General features: G+C 31.2%; 4 protein-coding genes across 6 annotated transcripts; 3 read left to right on the top strand and 1 right to left on the bottom strand.

The window, feature by feature from the left end:
- Positions 1–204: 204 nt before the first annotated feature.
- On the top strand, positions 205–3,477 carry MRL7-L (Thioredoxin superfamily protein). 2 transcript variants are annotated; one of them, XM_020383768.3, is made up of 6 exons: positions 205–359; positions 525–683; positions 981–1,540; positions 2,336–2,417; positions 2,525–2,636; positions 2,743–3,477. In XM_020383768.3, the coding sequence occupies exons 2-6, from the start codon at positions 543–545 to the stop codon at positions 2,877–2,879; spliced, it is 1,032 nt and encodes a 343-aa protein (XP_020239357.1). In that variant the 5' UTR covers positions 205–359; positions 525–542; the 3' UTR covers positions 2,880–3,477. The 2 variants fall into 2 exon arrangements, with proteins under 2 accessions (XP_020239357.1, XP_020239352.1); XM_020383763.3 differs by lacking the exon at positions 205–359 and having other exon boundaries at positions 366–683.
- An 859-nt stretch (positions 3,478–4,336) lies between these two features.
- Positions 4,337–8,000, top strand: LOC109795008 (disease resistance protein At4g27190). Of its 2 annotated transcripts, none has more exons than XM_083060365.1 (2): positions 4,337–4,818; positions 5,531–8,000. In XM_083060365.1, exon 2 carries the CDS (start codon positions 5,563–5,565, stop codon positions 7,915–7,917), a length of 2,355 nt encoding a protein of 784 aa, XP_082916491.1. In that variant the 5' UTR covers positions 4,337–4,818; positions 5,531–5,562; the 3' UTR covers positions 7,918–8,000. The 2 variants fall into 2 exon arrangements, with proteins under 2 accessions (XP_082916491.1, XP_020209998.1); XM_020354409.3 differs by having other exon boundaries at positions 4,398–4,818; positions 5,455–8,000.
- Positions 8,001–9,113: 1,113 nt separating this feature from the next.
- On the bottom strand, positions 9,114–15,107 carry LOC109819031 (phytochrome-associated serine/threonine-protein phosphatase). The gene is made up of 10 exons (XM_020384611.3): positions 14,945–15,107; positions 13,688–13,834; positions 13,537–13,604; positions 12,083–12,140; positions 10,500–10,610; positions 10,302–10,352; positions 9,987–10,130; positions 9,813–9,908; positions 9,626–9,697; positions 9,114–9,419 (listed from the first exon to the last, which is right to left on the bottom strand). Exons 1-10 carry the CDS (start codon positions 15,023–15,025, stop codon positions 9,336–9,338), a joined length of 912 nt encoding a protein of 303 aa, XP_020240200.1. The 5' UTR covers positions 15,026–15,107; the 3' UTR covers positions 9,114–9,335.
- A 3,190-nt stretch (positions 15,108–18,297) lies between these two features.
- LOC109795478 (Prolyl oligopeptidase family protein) lies at positions 18,298–26,074 on the top strand. The gene is made up of 11 exons (XM_020354998.3): positions 18,298–18,786; positions 19,913–20,196; positions 20,311–20,502; positions 20,913–21,259; positions 21,947–22,238; positions 22,946–23,104; positions 23,543–23,908; positions 24,559–24,624; positions 24,776–24,824; positions 24,992–25,115; positions 25,794–26,074. Exons 1-11 carry the CDS (start codon positions 18,465–18,467, stop codon positions 25,861–25,863), a joined length of 2,271 nt encoding a protein of 756 aa, XP_020210587.1. The 5' UTR covers positions 18,298–18,464; the 3' UTR covers positions 25,864–26,074.
- The last annotated feature ends 749 nt before the right edge of the window (positions 26,075–26,823 follow it).

Genomic DNA, 26,823 nt, shown 5'->3' with positions numbered 1-26,823 from the left:
AAATCTATATTACATGAACTAATTTTATAATGTAATTTTATACATTTCGAAAACTACAGTTTTATCACGTAAAAATCTATATTATGAAATATAATTTCTGTAAAATAAATTTCATATTACGAGAATTAATCTTTATAGTGTATTTAACACAATATTAGGTCGCACCTTTTTAAAAGTATGTTTCAAAACATTTTATATATGAAAAAAAAAAAAGATAAAAAAGGCCACTGCAAGAGGAAAAAAAAGGAGGGTGTGAATGGAAATTGCTAGGACGTGTTTGTTTTAGAAAAAACCCATTTTTTGTTTTTGGTCAGTCGTCAGTTGCAGCTTGCAGCGGCGTCGTAGAGCAACATAATTACGTAATATTTTCGATTCTCTTTGTGAAACACAAGAAAATATCAGAGAAGAGTGGATTAGGGGAGCGCCAAGCTTAGCTTCGCAAAGTTTCATTTTCATTTTATAATTTCTCACCCATTTTGTCTTCAATTTATCCACTCACACTTTTTTTTTCTTTCTCTGTTTAGAATACTTTTGTTGAAGAAATGGCGCTACCACATTCTATCACTATGCCCTTGCCATCTATCATTTCACCTAGGGTTACACAAAAGATGTCCAATTCATGTTGTCTTCACAGACACAAACCTAGGAAGCAATTTTTGACTTTAACCCTTCCTTTAAACCTGGCAAGTTTATCAATTTCTTTTACTTGTAATTTATGTAAGGTTCTGTTTGGATAAGAAGACAAAAATGAATTTGCTTCTCATGAGTTTAAATCAACTTATGCACCTTAACTTTTGGATAAGTCAGCTGAAATAGCTTTTATGAAAGTTTAGTGCATGAGTTTGATTTTAACTTGCAAGACTAGTTTAATTCATGTTTTTTCTATCTTGTAAGTATTTATAGAGAAATTTATTTAAACAAGGCCTAAGTTGAGTATACTTTCAGACAGTTCAATTAATTCATCTATTTTCCTCAAACAGGGTGGTGATATCAGATCAGTAAGAGTTCCAAGCAGAGTTCAAGCACTCAAATCTGATGGGGGTAAGTGGAAGAGACGGCGAGAAGCATCTAGTGACACTGATGATGACGATGATGATGATGATGATGCACCGCCACGATTTAATGCAAATGACCCTTATCTTATGAGTCCTGAAGAGAGACTTGAATGGAGGAGGAATATAAGACAAGTGTTGGATAGGAAACCTGATGTTGAAGAGGAGTCAGACCCTGAGGAAAAGAAGAAAAAACTGCAGAAGCTTTTGGAGGATTACCCTCTTGTTGTGGAGGAGGAGGATCCTAACTGGTCCGAAAATGCTGATGGGTGGGGATTCAGCTTGGGCCAGTATTTCGATAAGATTACCATTAAAAACAAGAAAAAAGATGATGACAACGATGATGATGATGTTGACCGTCCGGAAATAGTGTGGCAAGATGATAATTACATTCGTCCTATCAAAGACATAAAGACTGCAGAATGGGAGGAGACTGTATTCAAAGACATAAGTCCCTTGATTATTCTAGTGCACAATCGATATAAAAGGTTTGTGCTACTTCTACATTTAAATTTAATTTATCTCTTATGTGCATTTTCTTTATCCTGTATTTAAGCTCAATAGCTGCTTGATTATTCTCAAGTTAATAGCTTAAAGGAAAGTTATACAAAACTATTTTGTTTGTTCATTCATTTCTTGTTTTGGTCTAAGTAACTGAATGCCAATTGCTCTGGTGTTGCTTGTTCCTATGAGCATGCTCTACATGGTTAATATGTATCTTACATCTATTAATAACTGTGGCCATTAGTCTGTTTGATTAGTGTTGATAACTTAAAATTGAGTGCAATTGAATAGACTAACTGGCCGCCTGGTTTTTCTTTCTTCTCCAACTCTTTATTCCATAAGGTTAAGGATTCCTTTCCTAGATTTAATTTCCCCGCATAACACTTTGTTTGCGCTCGAGCTTGCATGTTTTTATCTTTAGACAATGATATCAAGTTCTCTTAGGGTACTTGTTAAAAAATCAAAAGTAAAACATTTTTTAAAACTGGTGTTATCAATGTATCCCTTCTACGGTGTTTTTAAGACATGTACGACCATTTTATCTTTATCTTTCGAAATGGGGCTCTGATGGGTGCTTTCAACGTTTTTTTTTTTTTTTTTTGATGATTATTCAACCTTTTGTTTAATTAACCTCAGAATATGGTTTAAGTACTTTAAGGTGATTTGATTTACTTGGACTGCTAGATCACATTTAATAACGTATTATATTTATTAAGTTGTTGTGCTCCATATCGTATTTACAATCAAATATAAGTACAAGTTCTTAATTTTATTTTTAGGCCAAAGGAGAATGAAAAAATTCGGGATGAACTAGAGAAGGCTGTGCATATAATATGGAACTGCAGACTGCCCTCACCAAGAGTAAGTAGTCAGTGAAGTAATAAACTTATGGCCTTTGGTTCCTGCTACATTGGCATGAGATAACTTTTCTTTTTTGTTTCATATCCTCTTTACATATCATATGAAAGTGTGTTGCGATTGATGCTGTTGTTGAGACTGAACTGGTTGCTGCCCTTCAAGTATCAGTATTCCCAGAGATTATCTTTACTAAAGCAGGCAAGATTTTATTCCGTGACAAAGGTAATTGATCTATATTGTCCCCCCAACACACACACACACACACACAATATATATATATATTCCATTTCTTGATCCCTTACCTTCTGACGTTCATTTCGTCTCTCAGCCATTCGCAGTGCAGAAGAGTGGTCAAAAGTCATGGCTTACTTTTACTATGGTGCAGCGAAACCATCCTGTTTGAATAGTATGACATATTCCCAAGAAAATATTCCTTCTTTTGTCAGTAATAATCCAGTATCCTAAAAAATTAAGGGTCCAAGTGTTGAGTGCATCATTCTTGCTTTGTAAATGCAAGGGGAGTGTATAGCTCTATTGACTGCATGTAATATGCTAAAATAACTTGCATAAAAATGCAAGAAAATTGCTAGATCGAGCTGTTTGACGTGTGCTCATGGAAGCCATCAGAGGAAATGGGCATCGACTTTGCTTGTTTTGATGAAAGAAAAGTTGAATGAGGAAGATGAAACTAAGTGAGCAGATTGCTAGTTTGCTACTGAAAGTCAAAACTCGACGTCATGCATCCTTGGGGCCTGTGCATATTTAGAAGGTACATTGAGTCACCTTTTGTAGAAATGAGGGATTATTTGTAATAGACAATTAGAAGTTAGAACATGGTAGGAAGTAGTATTGGCTTACATTACTCTGTGAGGTTGATAGTCCATTGGCATACATTAAGAAGGCCCTTAGGTTGATAGACTGTCATGTCAGAGACATTAGAACATGATAGGAAGTAGTATTTATGTTTTCATAATTCATTTTTCAATGTGAAATCTCAGTTCTGATATGCAACAGTTGTGTTAAATATTAAGATGAAGAGTTTAACCGTCCTTGGTTATTCTAACTTACGCGAACAATATTGTCTTGAATAAAAACTACATGTGGTCTTTACCAAATATCTCAACCGAATGTAACATGAATGCATATTAGTATATCGGTGCAATAAGAACATTACTTCAATATAAAAAATGAGAGAATAATCTTATGACAATTCTATATGCATTTTCAATTTTTTCTTTAATTATTTGGTGTACACAATTGAAAGTTATTTGTCCCTCCAATTTTACGTGTGTAATGCCACACATACCATTCAAATGATTGATATGGGGTCATTTGTTTTAAAGTTGGATTAAATTAATTTTGATAGGAATAATTTTAAAAGGTTAAAAGTAATGAATTAAAGTATTTAAATTAATTTCAACCACATATTTGACCTAAAAGTATTTATTACAAAACTGATTCTATCTATTTGTCAAATGGACACTTAAACTATATAAATACATATAGTTGGTTGCATGAGATTCATCCATCAATATTTTTATGGTATTAGAGGAACTCTATTTTACTAAACATTTTATTATGTTAGTACAAAATAAGCGATGGCTTACAATATCTATATTTATATGAATAAGTAATGCATATTTTGATAATTTAAATATATTTTAACATTATCATCCAATAAAAAATAGTCGATAATCACTGTAAAGAGTCATACCAAATAAATTCATTAAAGTTTACAATTTACAAAGTTTCATAGAATTCTAAAAAAATCATAGAATTGGAAAGTTAATTGTTACTTCATTACCTAATTAATTTTTTTATTTTTATTTAAAATATGGATATGGATATTTATAAATATTCATAAATAGACATATATAATTCATAAATATTCACTAAAATCTAATAACTACTCGTACTATATAAGACCGCAAGAGGGGTATTCAACTATTCAACCGGCGCCCGGAACTCGTCCCATTTGTCATCCATGAACTTGATATACCAAAAATAAAAGCTAATTTGTTTAAAATTAAAAAAAATATATATATAAAAATAGTAATCTTTAAAAATTATGTTTTTAGGAAAACAAATAGGAAATTTCTTATATGAAGATAATTTTATTTTAAAATCAATTTTAACAAAACACAAAAAGATAGAATTATTATAAATAAAAAAAGTGAAACCTTAAACAAACATGTCCCAAGATAACATTAAAAAAAAAAAAAAAAAAATGTCCCGAGATGTACCAAGAAACAGTTCGAGCTTTACGCGTTTTCTAGATTCATACAAATAATAGTATGATATAATAGTGTAAGCATTAGGAGTTTCTTTCGATAATATTTGACTATTTGAGGCACATCGCATCTGCACCTAATAAAGCCGATTTAAGTTTCTGTTCTTTTTGCAAGTGAGTATAATCAATATATATCTTTCATTTTCTATGATTATGGCCTCTGTTGCCTTGTCTCATACAACATTTATCTCGCAAACTGTTGAACATTAACAACCTGATTAATTATTTTATCATAAACAACCATACTAGTTCTAGCTTCACTCTAGAATAGATCGATCTCCAAACTCCTTAAAGACTGCATCTTTAACAGATTCAATGTCTGCTACTGCAAACTGATTAATTTGCCTTCAAGGAAATGGACTAGGGTAACCAATTATCTAGTTGACCCAGACTCTAATCGAGAAACATTTTGGCGCTTCCTGTATAAATTTTTAAATTTGATCTTGTGTTTCTGAAATATCATAATCATATATTCGTGGGTGTTCAAGGGACTTAGCATTTCTAGAATCAAGTTACAAGGGACGACAATGGAATGCTGAAATGGATGCATATTTGTATACATAAATTTACCATTTGAATGAATACACACTAATTTCATCCCAAATATATACTATCATGCCGTTGTCTCAGCTACTGTCCAATATCATCCCACAATTGTTATATTATAGTTTTCTAGTTATGATAATTATTCTATATATGCTCGAGGTAATAAGTTCTTTTCTTGACTTTTATTGCTCTGATTTCTTTTAGAGTTATAGTGGTTGACTTGCTTTTCCTACTTTGCGTTGCGCGAAAGTTTAGTTTGTCAACCCTCTGCGAACTGCAGATATTGCTAGAGCAATTGTACAAGGAGTGCATATGCAAATGAAGCCAAATGTATTTGTTGGCGAAAATTTTAACAGAAACCTTAAGCAGATGTGCAAACTTTTAGGTGATGACCAAGTCTTCATAATTGGCGTACATGGAATGGCAGGAGTGGGAAAAACAGTCCTGGTAACTTATATTGAGAATGATATTAATTTAAATAGGAAGGACAGTTTTAAACATGTCTTCTTCGTCACTGTATCCCGAGATTTTAGCATTTTTAAATTGCAAAATGAAGTGGCGAAGAGAATAGGTGTGACACTTGATGGAGATGATGAGAGAATCAGAGCTAAAAAGTTGTCATTAGCGTTGGAAGGAAAAGAAAAATCAGTGCTTATCTTGGATGATGTTTGGAAAAATATTGATCTAGAGAAGGTGGGAATTCCTCTTGGTGTGAATGGCATTAAATTGATTCTAACAAGTCGTTTGGAACATGTGTGTTACCAAATGGATTGCCTACCAAATAGCATAATACGGATGGAACCTCTCTCAGATGAAGAAGCCTGGGAGTTATTTTTGCTGATACTTGGAAACCATGCAACACCTGCAAAACTTCCTCATGAAGTAGAAAAAATTGCAAGATCAATTGCTAAGGAATGTTATGGTTTACCACTTGGAATCAGTGTGATGGCTAGAACCATGAAAGGGGTAACTGATGACATTCGTTGGTGGAAACATTCATTGAATAAATTTCAAAATTTCGCAATGGAAGAAAAGATCTTCGACGTGTTAAAACTTAGTTATGACAATTTAACTGACAAGAACATGCAGAATTGTTTCTTATCCTGTGCATTATACCATGGAATTGGGAGAAAAGAATTGGTTTTCAAGCTCTTTGACGAAGGACTGCTTAATGATACAAGATTGGAGAGAATATCAGATGGGGGACTTACCATAGTTGACAAACTCAAAGGCCATTCTTTGTTGTTGGAGAATGATTACCTCCATATGCATGGTTTAGTGCGGAACATGGTGTGCCAAATACTAAAACTGAGCCACAGGTACATGGTGAAATGCAATGAAGGATTGACAAAGGTACCTGCCATGCTGGACTGGACAACTGATTTGGAGAAGGTTTCTTTGATGAACAACAATATAAAAGAAATCCCAAAGGGCACATCACCTAACTGTCCAAACTTGTCCACCTTGATTTTTAGTGGCAATCCCCTCCATCGCATTCCGGATTGTTTTTTCAGCAACATGAATGCTCTAGCTGTGCTTGATCTATCATGCAATCCATTTTTGACCCTTTTGCCAAAAACAGTGTCTAACTTGAGGTCACTTGTTTCTCTACTACTTGGAGGATGCAAGTCACTAGAATATGTGCCTCCATTAGAACAGCTACAAGCATTGTCTAGATTGGACATTTCAGGAACTTCCATTGAGGAAGTACCACAAGGTTTGGAAATGCTAACCAACCTGAAGTGGCTTGATTTGTCTGAGAATTACAACTTGACATTGTTACCAGGGTCTGTGCTACCTGGTTTAACCAATATGCAGTACCTTGATATCCGCTATAACTATGGTTCAGCAAAGGTAAATGCAAAAGATGTACTAGGGATGACCATGTTGGAACATTTTGCAGGCAGTTTTCATGATTGTGATAACTTCAATTGTTATGTGCAAGCAACCTTGGACAGAGATTGTGGACCTAAAACTTATAATCTCCATTTAGGAATCGGTCCTGGATATTTTTCGGATTATTCTTGCGACTATAACTTCCCAGCAAACAATGACTGCCGCATTGTAAGTTTTGGGGACTGCACAAAATTAGACCATGTGCTTCCGACAGACATTGCAAGGTTGTGTATAGCAGAGAATAAACAATGGATATGCTTGTGTGATGTCCTCTCATTTAGATCTCATTCTTCTTTGATGTACATTAACATTCAAGCTTGTCCAAAATTGGAGAGCTTGTTTTGTTTGACTAGTCCATGTTCCTTGTGCAGTAATCTCCAGAACCTTGAATCTTTGAATCTTAAAAATTTGGAAGGCTTAGCTTTCATGTGGAAAGATTTTCCTCCTGGTGGCATGTTCTCTCATATCAAACATCTTGTGGTCTCGAAATGCCACAAAATAGAGAAGTTGCTAGCAATTGGGTCAATGCTACTGCTCAAACACTTGGTCACACTAGATGTGAAGTGTTGTTATTTGTTGAAAGAGATATTCACTGAAGATGTGGGTCGTGTTAAGGAACTTACTCTCCCTAAGTTAACAAGGTTGGAGTTTAGAGATTTGCCACAATTGGAGACCGTGTGGCGGGGAACTATTGTGGGTGGATTGTCTCCGAAATTGAACATCATTGACTGTCCCAAACTAACACGTCCTATTTTACAAAGTCATTCATGACTCTCATCATGATTTTTAGTGTATCCGCACCTTATTTTTCCCTAGCAATATAAAGATTGTATCTGTGACTTTGTTACTTTATAGATGGATGGAGTATTATTTTTACTAAACAACTCTTTTGGTAAAAAATACTAACATGTTAAATTAGTCATTTGTCAAATTAGTTAGAAATTTCCATATAAATTTTTACAGAGTTTCAAAATATCTAAATGTAATTTTGTCAATACTTAAATTTCTGCAAAAATTAGCCTGCACGAAGAGTGAGTATTTGATTAAAGCGAGATGAATAACTCAAGGGAAAGAATCTTATCCCCCATGCTTTTTTACACTATGAAATCTGCTTATGAGGAAATAGACTCTAGATGTAGACGATTTATTTGGTAAAATGTCATTGGACGAAGTGGTCTTGGATATTGAGTGTACATTTTTGCCAAATCTAAAATCCAATTTGCATATAATCTGAAATCTCTTTTAAGGTTGTTTCTGTAGTAGCAAAGTAAATGCTAAAAAAAAAAGTCAGTGCAATGCTATCATATATCCGCTCATTGACTCATCAAATCATATCCACCCATTGGAATTTTGACTCGTTTAAAAAGTCGAATCTACTTTGATCTTTAAAGGACAAAATATAATTATAAATACCTATTATTTAGAATATCAATAATTGGTATTGTAATAAAATCTAAACATGTATATTAAATTTTGAAATTATTAAATTTTTAACTATTTTTTTAATTTACAACTACAAAAGTATTTATATCTTCTTAAGTACATTCCTAATAGTAATAAACCCAAATTTTAGCGAAATATTACTCTCAAGGCTGACAATCAAAATTTGTTACATTAAAATAAGTCACGTTATATATATGGAATTTAAAAAAAATTATGTTAAATAGTCACAATTTCAATTGCGGTTAAGAAGCCACTATCAACAATTTTCCTTCAGTCAGTCACGTAGGAATGAACAAAATTCAATTAGTAGTAAATTTAAAACTCACTTAGTAGGATAACTGGCTAGACTAGTTTAGAAAATAAGCTGAGTACGCATTAATATATTGGAGTAAGTGTAATTCGGATTAATTTTAACTAGCAAAATTGGTTGATTTCCACAATATTAACACATTGCAAATTATTTTAAAAGTATGTCAAGACATTCTAACAATTCTATTTAAATACAGATAATTTTCAGAAACAACTAAGCATAAAATATCATTTTCAATAAAAATTTAAATATAAAATTATCCGTGCGACCCGATGATGATGCTAAGATAGTTGGATTGGTAATCTTGTGACCAATAAGGTCCCCCTTTAAAAGATAAATGCAAAGCACTAATACATGACTATCAATGTCCAATCATTAAATGCATTTACTGTATTACTACAATTTTACAATAAATTCAAGCAAAATTTGCACAAAATTACAAAAAATATGGAACGCCTGTCCTGGGCCCTCTCATTTGATTGTTCTCCTCTGTTTCGGTGAAAAATTTTACTTCTCTTTCCTGTCGCAAAGAGACATTTTAAGTTATTTACTGGGACTATCAACAATGGTGCAAGTGCGATGAAATTGCTTTACTCACTTTTAATGACTCCTATAACTATTTGAAGAAAAGAAAAAACACCATGATATCACAAGACCAAATGATGAAGTAACCACGATTATCATGGAAATAGATTAAGATACAGCACAAAGCTTCAGATGACGCACCATATTTTCATTGAAACTCAGAATAGAAGCAACATTTCCACATCGGTAACAGTAATTAGGTGCAGACCATACCTGCAAATTTCCAAAGGGAATCAGTCTATTGACCACTTGACATATACGAGACCAAAATTATATTTTAAAAATTTAGGGTACACAAAATTTATTGCAATTCATATAAGAAACATACAGTTACAAGGCCTTTGTCTTGGAACATATACTTAAGACCTTCTTGAACAAGTTGGTGTGCTCGACAAACAAGATCAAGATTATTTATGTGATTGAACTGCATAAAAAAAATGCACTGGTAAGATTAAAGCATAATATTCAATTCTAAAAGCAATTAACAAATAAATTACATTACCTCAGAAGTGACCCTGGATCCAAAAAGCCAACCTGCTCCACGGGGACTGACTGCCCATGTTTCAATATCTTCAGGATCACTCCACATTAGATCACAGAAAGGACCCTCGTGAGGAATTTCACAATTCCGTTCAACGACCCTTATCTGCAATAAAAAGTTTATCAGTACCTTTTAATCAAGATAAATTAAGTGTCTGTTTATTGAGGTTATTAAAAAAAAAAATGAACTTTAGTGCTTCACACTTATGTCCGAAGGGACAGTCTAAGCTACAGAAATATTGTGTTTGACCAACAATTAAGAAGGGGGCTAGAGGACCTGATCAATTGTTCGAATATCAGGAGAAAGGCCACCATGAACACAAAGCACCTGGGTCAAATATAACATTTAGAAGACTTAATTTTGAACAAGCACCATTCAAACAAAAGTCATGTAAATCCAGTAAGCTACCCACCAAGATGCACACAGGCACATAGGGGATAGATACCTGGAGAGGATAGAGTAAAAGATATTTACAGTTCCATCAATAATTGCAGAAAGTGTTAGATAGTCAAACACATCTGTACAATACCGCCAAGCATTGGCATTGCCATACTTCCTCTGGCATTCATCATAAAATCCATAGACCTTGCATAACAGTAAATTACAAGATTAGCATAAATCAGCACAATCATATGTACCGTCAAGCAGCTTGTTCACAATATTCCTTGTCCATATTTCTTAAGGACTTACCATCACTACATCACTAAGAACATTTCAACCAAGCTTGGTTTAATTATCCATTATTTGCCAGGAAAATTCACTTGCTTTGTGTTACGTAATATAAATGGGAAAAAAATGTTAGTCAGCTATAGTTAGTTACAATTTTATAGGTCTTGTCTCTACTATTATTGTTCAGTTCTTCTTCCCTCTTCTCCCCTTTCTTTCTCTTTCCCACCTAGATCCTATATCACTAATATATCCTATTACACATGCAAGCTAAATACTTTATCACGACCCTTGCATTCTCCAACATAATTTATGATTCTTAAGAACTATACCTTTTTTATAATTAGAACTTGCAACACACTGATAGAAACTGAAAAACCAGACACTATTTTATTGATTTATTATGCATAAATTTGTCCTCTGATGATGATATTTAGGTGATACCACTAATAGAGAACAAAGGTAGTTACTATAGTCACAAACAGACCAAATACAACTGATAACCAAGGAAATTTGAGAGTGCCTGTCTCTCCCTCTACCTCATTCTGTTTCCCTGTCTCCCTCTCCTTCCCACTATTCCAACCTAAGGTTGCTTGCTCCCTGCTGCCATGTGTACAGCAGAGAGTTACATGAGGTCACACCTTCCATAATGCCCATAACCCCAACTGTCAATAAATGATTATTTGCATCACAAATAATCTAGAAAAATCAAGTGAGCACATAATATAAAAACAGAATATTACACCCCCTTATACTTTAGAAGGCTAGGCAAAATCATGTTACTTTTCAATATCAAAGACAACTTCTACTGTATGTTAAAGTCTGTCATCATAATATACTGGCTGAGAAACAAATCAAGTAACCAAACCAATGTAAAAAACCCAGCAAATCCTACAAGTGTCAGAAGTCACATCCTTCTGCACAGAAACTTGGCAACTACATACCTTACTTTTCAATCTCACGTCCATTGAAGATAAGATCCTTAACGAGTCATAAACTACATTAATTTTCCCATCCATTTTCAAATTTCAACCTAAACAACCATCTCCAAACATTGATTACATTAAAATAACCAATGACTTAGCTCAAAATTTCTTTGGACATCAACAATTATTGGACTCTGAAAATAAACCCGCCACAGTGAACTCAACAATACTATCAATAATTAAAATTAAGTACGGTGGCATCACTACAATTAGCAAGCAACAAAGTCATGCATATAATTACACTGCTAACACTTTTTATTTAAGATTATAACCAGCCTGCTAAGACTGACATGATTCAGAAATTTTATAGACCCCTTCTCAGTTGCATAAGCTGTTTGAATAAATATATATAAAACTCTGCAAATTTAGAATGATTCATGTAATGATTCCATTCACATCGCGTACCTGAGTTAATTGTCTACTTTCATGGTTTCCACGTAAAAGGGTAATATTAGCTGGATATCTATGAAATTACAGAAAAATAAAAGGATGTGTGAAGTTATAAGGAAAAAAAAAATACAGAGACTATAAGAATCAAACACCAGTAGCTGCTTCTCAACAAAAGACTCAAATTATAGAACAAATGAAAGTGCAACAGATGAAATGCAGAAAAATAATTTATGATCACAACAGATCTATCATTTGAGCTTCAAACATGATCAATGAAATATACAAGTTTACAACCACTAGAAAGTTTAATCAACCACTGTTTTTGGGTGCCAATGTTCTATGTAAAGCTGTAGACAAAATGTTTAGAGATCAGCCAACTAATTAATGTGTTAATGTTTGGGCTCTATGTAAAAGGTTCCACAAATTTCACAAGGCCAAATCATTTTTTGGGGAGTGGATGGTGTGTTGGGACTTGGGGTAACTCAAAAAAATGCCTTTGCTCAAATTGAAAGTCTCCAACATCAATTTTATTCCTTCCAAGGAGAAGAAATCAAGAATTGCATGTGCATTGCAAAATCTCATTAGATACTTAAATGGCACTCAAAACAGAAAATAAATGTACAAACACTGCTAGCATTTCAAGGGTTTGCTTCCTTGTTACCAAACCTTACTTGCAATCTGCCTGCCTCTACCTTAATCACTACCTCCTTTGTAAGGCTAACTGAGTAACTGACCCCTAGCACTCCCCATGCCACTCACCATGTGTGCAGTCTGGTTACAATTCAGATTTGCAAAATGAGTCATACACATTTCCTTTCTTTCCTACATGAGACACTAATCCACTATTACCCTCCTTTTCTTCCTACTGTACACATACACCACAGCACCGGGAGGTCAAATGGTCTAAATCCAAAAATCAAAATCACAGTTATTGGTCCTACTTAGAAGAATACAAATAGAGAATAATAAATGAACTTCGTAGTTTTTATGGGAAGAACAAGCCCGTAGAAAAAACTAAATAGAAGTAAACTACTTAAAACTAATACTGAATTATTGATGTGATAATTCATAAAATTGCACCACTTGCAAATGGATGTAAACTGTCCAAAGTCAAACATGATAGCGATGAAAGACTGTTTGGGAGTATCATGCATTTTGATATTAGTATTTAATACATTGACAGTGTAAATGTTTTTGATTTTAATATTGTTAACTTTTATAATAATTATTTTAAAAGTCATATCTAGGATAATTTTTAATTGGTTGACAATGTAAAAAAAAATTATACTGACAGTGTATCAAAATTATACACTTTGATATCATGGTGGAATAAACAAAATTATTCTTAAAACTCTTCTTAAATGCTTCCAAGGCTATAACAAATTCCAAGTGATAATGTTAGTAACAATACATGTAAAGACAACAGCAAGTCAAGAGTCAAGACAGATGCATGCATTAAAAGAACATACCTAGCTTTTAGAAGTAAAAGGATGGTGAAAACTTCAAGACTATTGTAACCTCGATCAACAAAGTCTCCCTGCCATACATTTAGGAAAATATAAAACATCAAAAACAGATATTAAATCATCAAAGTTTATTGAAGAAAAGTGTAGCAAATACCATAAAAATATAATTTGTTTCAGGCACGTGACCCCCAGTTTGGAAAAGTTTCATTAGATCATGGAATTGACCATGAATATCACCACAAACAGTTACTGGACTATTGACAGGCTGTACATTGGACTCCTCAATAAGGATCTCTTTTACCTGACGTATTTGAAAAAACAAAATCTTTGTTATGGATTCAATAAAAATAAAAATATGCATGTTAGTGTAAAACATATTTTAATAATGCCAAGGTGCACAAATGACAAACCTATCACTAGAACTACAGCAAAAGAAGCCCAAAGAACAAAAATACAGCAACAACAAAACTGTACAAGGGCAGAGTAGAGTCCAGAACCCACACCCCCCCCCCCCCCCCTCTCCTTCCTCAATCCTTTAAAGATTATTTCTTCATTGTAAACAGCTTGAATCCCTACCCAAACAGTTTGACCACATGAGACATAGCCACACCCAGCAATAAAGCACACTACAAAGCACAAGTGGCCCAAGCCAAAACATAATTGTTTTCTGGCAAGATTTTGAAATTTAGTTTTTCAGTAATTAACTATGGTATTTTCTTCACAGGCTATTAGGAGTTCAGATTAGGATCTTTTTTAATAAACTTCTCCATAAACGCATAATAAACAAAAACATAAACTTCTTCATAGACTAAAATTAACTTATGCGTAAACTAACTTCTAGAAGTTTTCTCATATTAGCTTCTCCATAAACATATATTTTTTAATTTATGCATAAGTTAATTATTTATTATAAAAAAAAACTAATATGATTTTGACTTTCCATTTTCTTCTCTTATAAATGTTCATAAAGAAATTTACCTAAAGAGCTTATCCCTATCCCTGGCGGAGTAACAAGGCTTTTCAATTAGGGGATTAGCATCAAGAAACAAAACAATTTATTTATACATAACAACTCTACCCGTAGCAGAGTGATAACGAAACAGTACTTGTTCACTCAGGTTGCAACTGGATTTAATTGAAAAAAGAAAGCGCGAAAACTGAAGAAGAAACAGCTGTAGATACGACAAGAAGCAGAGACAGCATTGAGAATTTTGTTTCCCAAAACAATCCCAGGAAAAGAGGAGAAAAGCGTGCATGTATTAATGCAGGAATCCAATTCAGCAACCATGAGATTCGTATTTTAAATGCAATGGGAAGAAAAAGCAGAATCAGATTCGAGGGTTTTGGAGTAACAAGAGTAAGGAGTGGGTCCGAGGAAATTAAAAAAGGATCTGAAAGAAAGAAAGGTTACATATTCGCAGAGAAGTTGAAGCTCTTCTTCGAGAAGATGTTGGCCATCTTTGACCTTGGAGATCCAGAGGTCCAAATCCATGTTCACGGAGAGAGGCAGAGCCAGAACCAGTGAGTCAACCTGCCTCTGCCTTTTGCTTTATTCCTAACCCATTCACTTTTCCTACTAATTACTCTTATGCCAACACTAACACTAAACTCTCATTTTTAACATCTTAGATTAACATTAATAATTTTTTTTAATTGTTGATATTGAGTTTAACTTTGTTTTTGCACCATTTGTGGTCTTAAATCGGTCTGTTAATTTAAGTAGGTTTGTCACTTAGAACATCCCTAATTAGGTTATTTATAAGTAATTTCTTGTGTCACATCATTGCTACATCAGTTTAGTTCTGATCTACTTTATGGGTTGCTTAAATTTTAGCAAAGTTTCTTCTGTAAGCAATTTTGCTAAAATTTAAACAACCCATAAAATAATATAAGCAATTTTACTAAAATTTAAACAACCCATAAAATAAACTAGAACTGATGTAACAAGAGATTGCTTTATAAGTAACCTCTATTAAAGATGCACTTATATAATTAATACTTTCATCTCTAAAATTGTGGAATTTGAAATTAACTATTTTTTATAGTGGGTCATCATAATGGGTCTAGTAATGAAGATTGAGATAATATTTATAAAATTATGTTATTCACATTATAATTGTTGTGGATAAGGAAAAAAAATACTCTTATTAGTCTAGTTCTACTGGTGAAGCAATGATAACACATAATTTGATTGACTCCTCTAAAATAAAATTTTATTTTGAAAAATAATGTGCAAAAATATTTATTGATTAAAAAATAACTATGAATATTATAATTCATTTTAAATTTTATTATACATATATTTAATTTCATTATAATTCTCTATTCTTAATTTTTTGGTTATAATTATTATTATATTTTATCTTCACTCTTCATTTTAGAAAATATAAATATAAGATGTCATGTTATTTAAACGAGTGACTTGAATTAAAATGACAATAAATAAAAGAAAATGTGAAAGATGAATAATTAATAATTAATACTTTATCATGTGTAATAGCTAGATTAAATGTTTATGTGTAACGTATATAAATAAATATTATAGTTAAATATATAAATTATATTTTTAATTTATATAAATAAATATTTTAAATATATAAATAATATTTATATTTATGATAAATAATTTATATTAAGGTATAAAAATTTTATTTATTCATTATTTATTTTAATGTATTAAAATTTAATCCATAAATAATCTTGATAAATTAAAATAGAATTAGATTTGAAGTTGAAAAATCTTTAAAATCCTCTTATAAAAGAAATTTTTTTAAAAAAAGTTAATGTAAAATTATAATTCATGTTTTTTATATAAAAGTCAATTATTTCATGAAAAAATGTGATGAAAATGTAATTTGATTAAATTAAATAAATATTAATTATATGATAAAATCTTACATCAAATTGTGTAAATTGATTAAAAAAACATAAATATAAAAAAAATATTGGAAACTTGTGAATAATCTCAATTAAAAATACTGTGAATAAATGAAAGACACATGAAGAGAAAAATTGTATTTTTTTTTTTTTACTGAAGAAAAATTGTATGTTAAAAAATAGAAAATGTATGAATATAAAGTATAAGAGAGAGACAACTATTTCATGGATCATCAATTAGAATTTGTTTTTTTTATGTTAAATTACTTAATATTGTAATATGATTAATCGAGTTTGAATTATTTTAAATTTTTATATAATGTAATACTTTATACAAATTTATTGTTCAAAGACATGATTAAAAATATTAAATATTCATACATTTTACTTGTTTTATAGCATTTTTTGTTAAAAATAAAAATAAAAATTTTATTTTATGGTGTTAATGTGTCATTTATTTAATTAAAATTAAATTAATTATTAACTCAGCATTTTGTTTAATTATGAGAATTTGTTAAAATAATATAATGAAGTCATTGAAATATTTATATTGTTTATAAGAATTTGTTAAAATAATATAACAGTCTAATTATATAACTATTTATAAAAAAAACAGTCATCATAGAAGCAATTAAGTATCTTTTTCCTTTTTTTTTTTTTTTTGGTTCGTCCCTGGAGTATCCACCGTCGACAGCAGTGACTAATCTCCTCGCTACGTTGGAGGCACCTCAAAGAGTGGGATAGCTGACTCCAAGATTTAACGCGGCTGCATACAGCATGTTCCTCTTTTAAATCAAACAAATCAGTTATATTCTTTTTGTCTTGTCTAGAAACAGTTATTATAATTGTTATTTATTATTTTATATCTATTTCTTAAGTCACTTATCTTATGATGGTCTAATTTTTTTTTTTTTATCGTAATCAATTAACTACAATATTATTTTTTACATATAACTCTTAGGTTCGATAAAATCAATCAATTAAAAGTAATAGTATAATAAAATTATAACTATAAAAATAATTTACAAGCATATAATTACAAATCAATTAAAATTGGTTTATTGGAATGGGAAAATAACATTAAAAATAAGTTATTAAAACTTAAAAGTAGATTATACGTGTTATTTAAAAAAAAGTACAATAATTTAAAACAGATTAACAAATTAAGCATGAGATTGATATATTAAAAAGTAAGAACAATATTAAACCCAATAAAAATTACTGCTATAAATATATTAAAAATTGAAAAAAAAATATATATATATAATTATCTTATTAATATAAAATAATAAATATATGTACTTGATTAAATTATATTTGTAAAATACTTTAATTATCTTATTTTAAATTATTCTTCATTATCATAATTAATATTTTGTATTTTTAATTATTTTAATACCGAACTAACAGCACCTACAAGTCTACAACAATAAAAATATCTTAAAAAAGTATCTTACTTCATTTTATTATATTTAACATTTTCACATTATATTTAAGTAATTCAATTACATTTTTATTCAATAATAAAATTTTAAATAACTTATAAAATACTCACATTTATTTATTTAATTTTATAAGTATACAATAGATATAAAGCATTTTTTATTATAAACAGTCCTATCTTATATAAGATGCAATACTTAAAAATAAATAATCTATAATATCAAACTCTCCAATAAAAAAAATTAAAAAAAACAATTTTTTAAGTTTAAGATAATATCATATTTTCAAAGTTGGTGATAAGAATTAAAATAGAATATTAAAAAAAATTATTTAAAATCATAATTTTGGAGAAAAGTCTCTTGGATATTTTGGGTTGTTAAGATATGGATATAATTAGATTCTACAAACCAGACAATCTACAGAGTATCCTAACAGAAAACTGAACACTGAACACTTCTGTTGCAATTAACAAATTCAAATTCATATATAATAAAATTTAAAATTAATTAAAATATAGATAATTTATCTCTTAATCAGTTATTATTATTCTAAATTCTCTGAGCAAAATCCGAAAAGATAAATACAAAGATTGTTGGAAAAGTAATATAAATATGGTATATCAAAACATCGGTCGTGTTTTGTGCATTCCTTTTGCTGTTTCCGTTGTTCTCTCTTCGGCTGTTCACTTTCCTTTAGCTGTTGCAGCATTTTCTCACCAGCGCCGCCCCATGGCCCCCGCAAAGTCGATGAATCCGTCGCAGTCTCGGTCTCCGATCCCTCCTCCGGTGGCGAAGAAGGTGGAGCACGCCATGGAGTTGTTTGGCGACGTGAGGATCGACAACTACTACTGGCTCCGGGACGATTCCCGCACCGATCCTGAAGTGCTCTCCTACCTCGACCAGGAGAATGCCTACACAGATTCCATCATGTCCGGTTCGAATCCTCTTTCATTGTCTTTCTTATTTTTCAAATTTTCTCTTCTTATGAATATAGAATTGGTACATTGCACACCGTAACCTGTAAGCAAGACTGTGGAAGTGTGGATTTATTAATTTCAGTAACTGATTGCGTCTATATGATTATAAATGAGTAAATACTCTAGTCTTTGAATTTGGAACGCTCTTAGTTTGAAATTAAGAATTTGTCGTATAAGTGTTTAGTATGTCAAATAATTCTTTTAAAATTAACTATTTACTAAGAGTTTGTTCAGATAAAATTATATATAAGTTTAGAAGTGTATATAAGCTTCTGCGTTTCTCAGAGTTTTTCAAAATATTTTCTTATAGAGAAATCTTAAAAGCAGTTTTAATTTGTATCCAACCAGTTTATATGTTTATTTAAACTATTTTTCTATATTTTAAATAAGTAATTTTCTATATTTTTTTTTAGTGTTTTTTTCCTTTAAAAAAGCAATTTTTTATTCTCTTTTTTTACGTGTTTGTTCAATTTTTTTCTTTAAAATAGTAGTTATTTATTTATTTTTTATGCAACTTCTATCTCTTTCTTAAAGAATTATTTTTAAAAAAGTACTTCTTTAGAAATACTTCAAACAAACATACCCTTACTCTCATTTTGGTTTATATATCAATATTATTAGTTTAGTCACTTTTTTTTTTATAATTTTGGACTAATATGATTGTGAATTTGCACTTTTAAAAATATATTTGGCAATTTTTTAGTTTCAGGAATTAATATGAATATGACAGTGCTTTCCAAAGTTATGAGCTAAAATAACTCGATTATGAATCTATCATGTTTGGTTTCTAAATTTCTTAGTTCCATCACTTTTGTTTCTTACTTTTTTAAATTTTGAACTATTGAACTAATATGATTGTGAAATTGTACTTTCAGGGCCGTGTCTTATATTTTTTAGTTTCAAAGACCAATATGATGACTTTCTTCAAATTTAAGAGTTTACTCCTTTTTTTTTTTGAAGGAAAATTGAAATTGTACTTTCAGGGCCGTGTTGCTAATGTTTTATAGTCTTTTGTTATATGGAAACGGTTCATTGTTAACATACCTCACCAAGAAATTTATTGAGTTCATTTTTTTTTTGTAGGAACAAAGGAATTTGAAGACAAACTTTTTGCCGAGATAAGAGGGAGGATTAAGGAGGCTGATGTCACTGCACCTTTACGTATAGGGTCTTATTACTATTATAAAAGAACTTTGGAAGGAAAGGAGTATGTTCAACATTGTAGGCGCCTTATACCTAATAGCCAAAAGGTGCCATCTGTGCATGACACCATGCCTACAGGACCTGAAGCTCCTCAGGAACATGTTATTTTGGATGAAAATGTCAAGGCACAACATCACCAATACTACAGAATTGGTACTTTTAAGGTTTGATTTAGATCTTATCATTTTTATGTCATTTTTTTCCACTTTCTTCCATCTTTTCTTTGACTTCAAGTTCTGACCTGCTTTTATTTTATTTCAAACTTCATTTCTTTTCAGTTTAGCCCAAATAACAAATTGGTTGCATATACAGAAGACACCAAAGGAGATGAAATATATACTGCTTATGTCATTGATGCTGAGACTCAAGCTCCTTTTGGAGAGCCGCTTGTTGGTGTATCATACCTTCAATGGGCTGGTGATAATGCTTTAGTTTATATCACAATGGATGAGATTCTCAGGCCTGATAAGGTTGACAATACTCTTCTGGCCTATTATTGGCCTATTTGTTTCTAATGATACTTCTTTTTTCAACGATAAGTAGCAACAACTAAAGCCTTTTCCCCACTAGATGGGATCAGCTAAGTATTGCCATTGTGTTCTGTCCAAAATGAAGTTTTCAACAAGATATTTAATTCTTGATCACTTTCTATATTTTTTTTTTATAATTAAATTAGTTTATCAAGAAGAGCTAAGAACTATATCACATTTTTTTTTCCAAATCTCAAACAAGTTTGTCCAAACCTTTCTCCAACATAGTATTTGAATATATTTACAATGTTTACTTTGACATTTTGCGCCATAATTAATTTTCCTTTTCGGTTGGTCACCTCTCTAAATTATTATACTTGTTAATTATGCTAACATTTTGTGTAATTCAGGCATGGCTTCATGTGTTGGGAACAGAACAATCAAAGGATATTTGTCTTTATGTGGAAAAGGACGATACATTTTCTCTCCATCTTCAAGCTTCTGAAAGCAAGAAATATTTGTTTGTTGCATCAGAGAGTAAAATTACAAAATTCAATTTTTATTTGGATGTTTCTAAGCCTGAAGAGGGTCTCAAAGTTCTCACACCACGTGTTGATGGGATTGACACAACTGTCAGCCATCGTGGAGATCATTTTTTTATTACGAGGAGAAGTGATCAGTTTTTCAATTCAGAGGTCGTAGCTTGTGCTGTCAATAACACCTCCTCCACTACAGTTCTTATTCCCCACAGGGAAAGGTAATACAAGTTCTGTATCATTGCTCAGTTGTTTGACTTGTTTTGTTCATTTTGGGTCACAATCATGAATAAATTATATTTTGGATTGTGAATGTGTGCACCACTGCATACTGAGTTCAAGGATGTAAAATATTAACAAATGTTTTTAGTTTCTATAATATGAACAAGTTTGATTTTGGTCCTCACAATTTTTTTTTCTTTTTTTTTTTTTTCATTCCTCAAAATATAGAAATCACCATTTTTATGAACTAATTTGGTTTGTGCAAAGTATTTTTCTTGGTTTTTCATCCCTCCAAAATCAAAATTCACTATTTTTGGTCCCCTAACATTCATTTTGATTTATTTTAGAAATCAAGAAAAAAAATTAGAAGTGCCACATGCTAACATGATACTGTGTATCAATTGGGATGGTCACTTGATCATTGTTCTCTTAATTACTACTATTTGATATAAAAGAATTGTCTTGGGCTTTCACCTTTCAAATTTAACTTTGGCAAACTGTTCCTTGCATGATATTAGATCCCATTGCAGTTTATAGTGAACTAATTTGCTGTTATTATATTTATATGGTGATTCTTATCATTTCTCAACATCCAAAATCATTAACATGAATAAAAAGTAAACAGTAGATATTCTTGGAGCTTGTGTCTTTCTCTTTCACCAAAACTTACATGGGATTTTCTTTAGTGTTAACATTCAGGAGATACAGCTTTTCAGTGATCATCTTGTAGCATATGAAAGAGAAAATGGTCTGCCAAAAATAATAGTTTATCACCTTCCACCAATTGGTGAACCACTAAGGATCCTTGAAAGAGGTCAAGCTGTCAGTTTTGTTGATCCTGTATACTCAGTGGACTCTTCAAATTCAGAGTTTTCATCTAGCATTTTACGGTTTTCATACAGCTCATTGAGGACTCCTTCTTCAGTATATGATTATGATATGAACGCAGGCATTTCAGTTTTGAAGAAGATTGACTCAGTAAGTTAAAATGGGCATTTAAACTCCTTTAAGATGTTTTAATAGTTTGTTATGTAAATTTCTTGGTTCTATGCATGGCTTACTGTTCTTGTTTGCTGAAGTGTTCCTTGCTGGGTATCACATAAATTTGACCTTTTGCTATGTTATGCATGACCCATGCTTCTAAAATATTTCATGTTGTCTGGATTTGTTTTGTTAATTCAAATACAGGGACTAAATTGATTGATGGTTTGATTTGGTAAAGCTAAGAAAAATTAACCTGTAACACTTCCAAGGATCAGATAGATAGATAATAGTTAAAAGTTCAAAACTACTTTTTATTTATTTATAAAATTAGGGACCAAATTGACTGAGTGTCAATTTGAGGGGATATTGAATGATGTTTAACTCTTTTTAAGACGGATCAGATTTAATATTCACGGTATTATGAATGTGCAATCTAGTTCCAACTTCGAGTATATCAAATAGAATGGATTGTTTGTTTATAAAATGAATCATATGGTAAGTAGGGGAACATGTATGTAAAGTTAGGTTTGCAAAGGTGTTTGGTACTGATAGGATTATGGAAATAGTTAAGCTGTTAAGGTAATAATACTCTATTGTTGTTATCATCATCATCATTATTATTATTATAAGTTTTCTTCATTTTCTTGGTTCTTGTTTAATTATTCTCTGTGCCTGTATTGTTCTGTTCCTATTTTACTCAGGTTCTGGGAGGTTTTGATACTACACGTTATGTCACTGAAAGGCAGTGGGCACATGCTTCAGATGGAACTTTGATTCCCATATCAATTGTTTATCGAAAAGATCTTGTGAAACTTGATGGGTCAGATCCATTACTACTTTATGGATATGGATCGTATGAGGTAAAAGAATAGAAGTTTATATAAACTGAATTGCATGTAACAATACCAATTTTTAATTCTATGCTTTTGATTTTTGTATTGGATAATGCTGTACTTTTAAATATGATCGAACATTTTGTCCCTTTTTCTGCTGCTAAAGAGTCATCTTTTGTCTTAACAGAACTAAGATATAGTCATTTTTTATGTTCCTTTGTTATTTCATTGACTGTTTAATAATACTATAATAGGTTTCTGATTCCTTTGTGCTACTAATTGTTCTGCAAGTTGAGATTGTTATTTATTTATGTTCCCTCTTGGATATGGGCGGTGAGCACTATTTGTTAGCCTGTTTGCCCTTTGGTTACAGAGGTTTTCCATTCAGGAATGTGGTCTTTGCACATTTGAACATACGTTCTTCCATCTAGAATCTATAATTTAGTGACCTCACATTGTCAACAGGTATGCATAGATCCCAGTTTCAAATCAGGAAGGCTCTCATTGTTAGATCGGGGTTTTATATATGCAATAGCTCATATACGTGGAGGTGGTGAAATGGGGAGGCAGTGGTATGAGAATGGGAAGCTGTTGAAGAAAAAGAACACTTTCACTGATTTTATTGCATGTGCTGAATATTTGATTGAAAATAAATTCTGTTCTAAGGAAAGACTGTGCATCGATGGAAGAAGTGCCGGTGGTTTGCTAATTGGTGCAGTTCTTAATATGAGACCAGATTTATTCAAGGCTGCTATTGCTGGAGTACCTTTTGTGGATGTTCTGACAACAATGCTTGATCCAACCATTCCTCTTACTACCTCAGAATGGGAGGTAACTTTCTTTTTCTTATTCTGCCATTCCATATGGATATTTGAAAATATTTGAATACTGGTTAATTTGATTCTGGAAATGGATTGGTTGGTGCTCAGGATAGTTAGTTGAAGTTGAATTAATGTATTCTTGATAGTTGATAATGTGTTTTAGCAGGACTTGATTCCTTGTTAAAATGGATGAATTTGTCCAGTCAAGCCATGTCTTTAGAGAAATTATTTCTGCATATTTGTTTCTCATAGTATACTCTAATCTTGTTCAACCATGTTGTGCACTCTATCATTTTCCATTTTTTTGTGGCTTTCACCGGACCTTTTCCCCCTTTTACATTGATCTACAAAATACAGTGTTCCTAATTTGACTTAGTCCTGTGTATTTGTTTTTCTGCGGCCTTAAGCCAGGGAAATTGTTTTGACTATCTTTTCCCTAATGATTAATGGGTATGAATCTTTTTTTTTTTATTGCAGTCCTTTGATTCGGCTTTAAACAGATAGTAATAAGAGGCCTTATGTAGCCACTGATAGTCTTTAGAGATTATTATTGTGTGGGTCTTTGTTTTGTATGTGCTGTCAAAATTCTTGAATTTTATTATTATAGCTTGTCCACACTTACATAATATCTATGATATGTTTTCTCTTGTGTTACTGCAGGAATGGGGAGATCCTAGAAAGGAGGAATTCTACTTTTACATGAAATCATATTCTCCCGTTGATAATGTGAGTACCTTATGGTTGTGCCTGATGTCCTGTAATATTTTGTAGGCTATTTGGCTTTCATTTTTTTCAGCTTGAGCATATTTTTTATTTTCTCCTATATGAAATGGTTTTTTAGGAATCATATTTTTAAAAATCCTCTCATTTTACGCAGGTGAAGGCACAGAATTATCCACACATTCTTGTTACAGCCGGATTAAATGGTAAGCACGTCTGATTCAGTGATTCATGTCACGAAACAACTACTGTTTTGAACTTTTAATATTTAAAGCCAAAGCATTCTTTCTGTGTGATGATTACCGATAATTCGGCTGGAAAATATACTGTTATGTGACATGTGTATCTTATTATCTACTTGCTTATGCTGTAGACCCACGTGTTTTGTATTCTGAACCTGCCAAGTTTGTTGCAAAACTGAGGGATGTGAAGACCGATGAAAACATACTTCTGTTTAAATGCGAGCTTGGTGCTGGCCATTTTTCTAAGTCGGGAAGGTATTTACTCTCAGATTTCTCGTATTTAAAATTTTAGTAAATCTTTAAAATAATAATAGTATCATTAATAATGTGAATATAATTTTATAAGGTGATAACATATTATCAAATAAAAGTCTTAAAATCAAGAAAATATTAAAAATATTATTTGAATTAAAACAAATTTTATTAATTTGATATGATATGTCAAAATTCAAAATAACTAAGGTTATGTAATACTAATTTTTTAGAGAAGAGATATTAGTATATGGGAAGTAATTTAATAAGAACACCCGAAAAAACATGTCATTCACAAGTCTTCTTTGTCTATATTGTGAAGTAATAAGAATATACTCACTCTTAGTTTAATTTAAAATGTACAGAGGGAGTTTTTTTTCACGAAATGATTACAAGAATTATGTTATTTTTTTGAGTATTTTCAAAATACATTTTGTTATATTTACACATTCTTAGAAATATTTTAAATTTAAAACGAAAGTTATAATACTTTCCCACCTCTAATTATGGGAATAAAAATGATTTAAATTATTATATAACTATTTTTCTAAATGAAACATGCACTCATATTTAAGAATGATTGTACTCTTGCTCGATTAAAAGAAAAACTTTTTTTCCCTCGCATATAATTAAGATTCTGATATACATATAATTTTTTTTGTATGTGTTATGTGGATGTAGATTTGAGAAGCTCCAGGAAGATGCCTTCATTTATACATTCATTATGAAGACTCTAAACATGATTAACTAGCTTCAAGTCTCTAGATGCATGAGGATTGCGTAGATGATTGGATTTGAAAATTACTTTTGCATTTTTTTTTCTTCGTAATTTATCTTATTAATGAAGGACGTTGTAATTAAAAATGATGATTTTTTTCCCGTAATTTATCCTCCTAATGGAGGATGTAGCAATTGATGAATTTGTGCGTGTTTGGATTTTATATAATTGTTTATTTTATTAATGGAGTGTGTGTTTGGGTTTTTTTTCCATAATTTATCTTATTAATGAAGAACAACATAGCAATTAAGCCGTAATTTATCTTCCTAATGGAGGATGCAGCAATTAAGGATAATGGCTTTGTGCATGTTTGGATTTTATATATGTTTGAATTAGTGTTAACATGGATTTGGGTTAACAATATTCCTCGCGATATTATCTTTTTATCTTTTAGATCCTTGGTATTTGGAGTCACATCAGATCTGAACTAATTCAAGTTGAATAGTGTGGATCTGTGTAAGAGGATAATTTTATTATTGTCTGTTTTATTCATGAGAGTAAATTTAGAAATCTGGTGTCCCAACAAATTTTTCAAATCTTACTTGAAAAGAGTGAACTCTTATTCCTTGGATTAACAAATATTGTTCTATGGCACACTATGTTTTATCATTTAAAATAGTATCTAAGTTAAATAATTAAAAATGTTTTTTTATATATATATTACGGGTATTTTTAAATTTTGATATGATAACAAATTAAAATAAAAAATAAATGACACCTTTTGGAGAGAGAGAAATGTAGCAAGTTACAATGGTTTCAAAGGCAACGCAGCTTCTTTTGATTAATAAAGGTTTTTCTTGAGCTTGCAATAGTCTTGTGTTCATCCAGCTGGTATTGGAAGTTCGATGAGAATGTAACCTTTCACTGGCTATCATTTTTTTATTTTATTTTCTCCTTTATTAAATGATTTATAGTAATCATTTTTTTTAAAAT

This window comes from Cajanus cajan, chromosome 7 (genome assembly GCF_000230855.2).
Source record: "Cajanus cajan strain Asha chromosome 7, NIPB_CcT2T_4, whole genome shotgun sequence".
Classification (NCBI taxonomy): domain Eukaryota; kingdom Viridiplantae; phylum Streptophyta; class Magnoliopsida; order Fabales; family Fabaceae; genus Cajanus; species Cajanus cajan.
Note: the sequence above shows the minus strand (reverse complement) of the source record. Positions and strands in the feature narration are given on the sequence as shown.

Coding starts and splice junctions, on each gene's coding strand:
- MRL7-L (XM_020383768.3), top strand. CDS start 543: ATGGCGCTACCACATTCTATCACTATGCCCTTGCCATCTATCATTTCA. Junction 1,541..2,335: donor GTGCACAATCGATATAAAAG/GTTTGTGCTACT, acceptor TTTTATTTTTAG/GCCAAAGGAGAATGAAAAAA. Junction 2,637..2,742: donor GATTTTATTCCGTGACAAAG/GTAATTGATCTA, acceptor TTCGTCTCTCAG/CCATTCGCAGTGCAGAAGAG.
- LOC109795008 (XM_083060365.1), top strand. CDS start 5,563: ATGCAAATGAAGCCAAATGTATTTGTTGGCGAAAATTTTAACAGAAAC.
- LOC109819031 (XM_020384611.3), bottom strand. CDS start 15,025: ATGGATTTGGACCTCTGGATCTCCAAGGTCAAAGATGGCCAACATCTT. Junction 12,141..13,536: donor CTTTTACTTCTAAAAGCTAG/GTATGTTCTTTT, acceptor GTAATTTCATAG/ATATCCAGCTAATATTACCC. Junction 9,909..9,986: donor GATCCAGGGTCACTTCTGAG/GTAATGTAATTT, acceptor TTTTTTATGCAG/TTCAATCACATAAATAATCT.
- LOC109795478 (XM_020354998.3), top strand. CDS start 18,465: ATGGTATATCAAAACATCGGTCGTGTTTTGTGCATTCCTTTTGCTGTT. Junction 23,105..23,542: donor ATGGATATGGATCGTATGAG/GTAAAAGAATAG, acceptor CATTGTCAACAG/GTATGCATAGATCCCAGTTT. Junction 24,625..24,775: donor CATATTCTCCCGTTGATAAT/GTGAGTACCTTA, acceptor CATTTTACGCAG/GTGAAGGCACAGAATTATCC.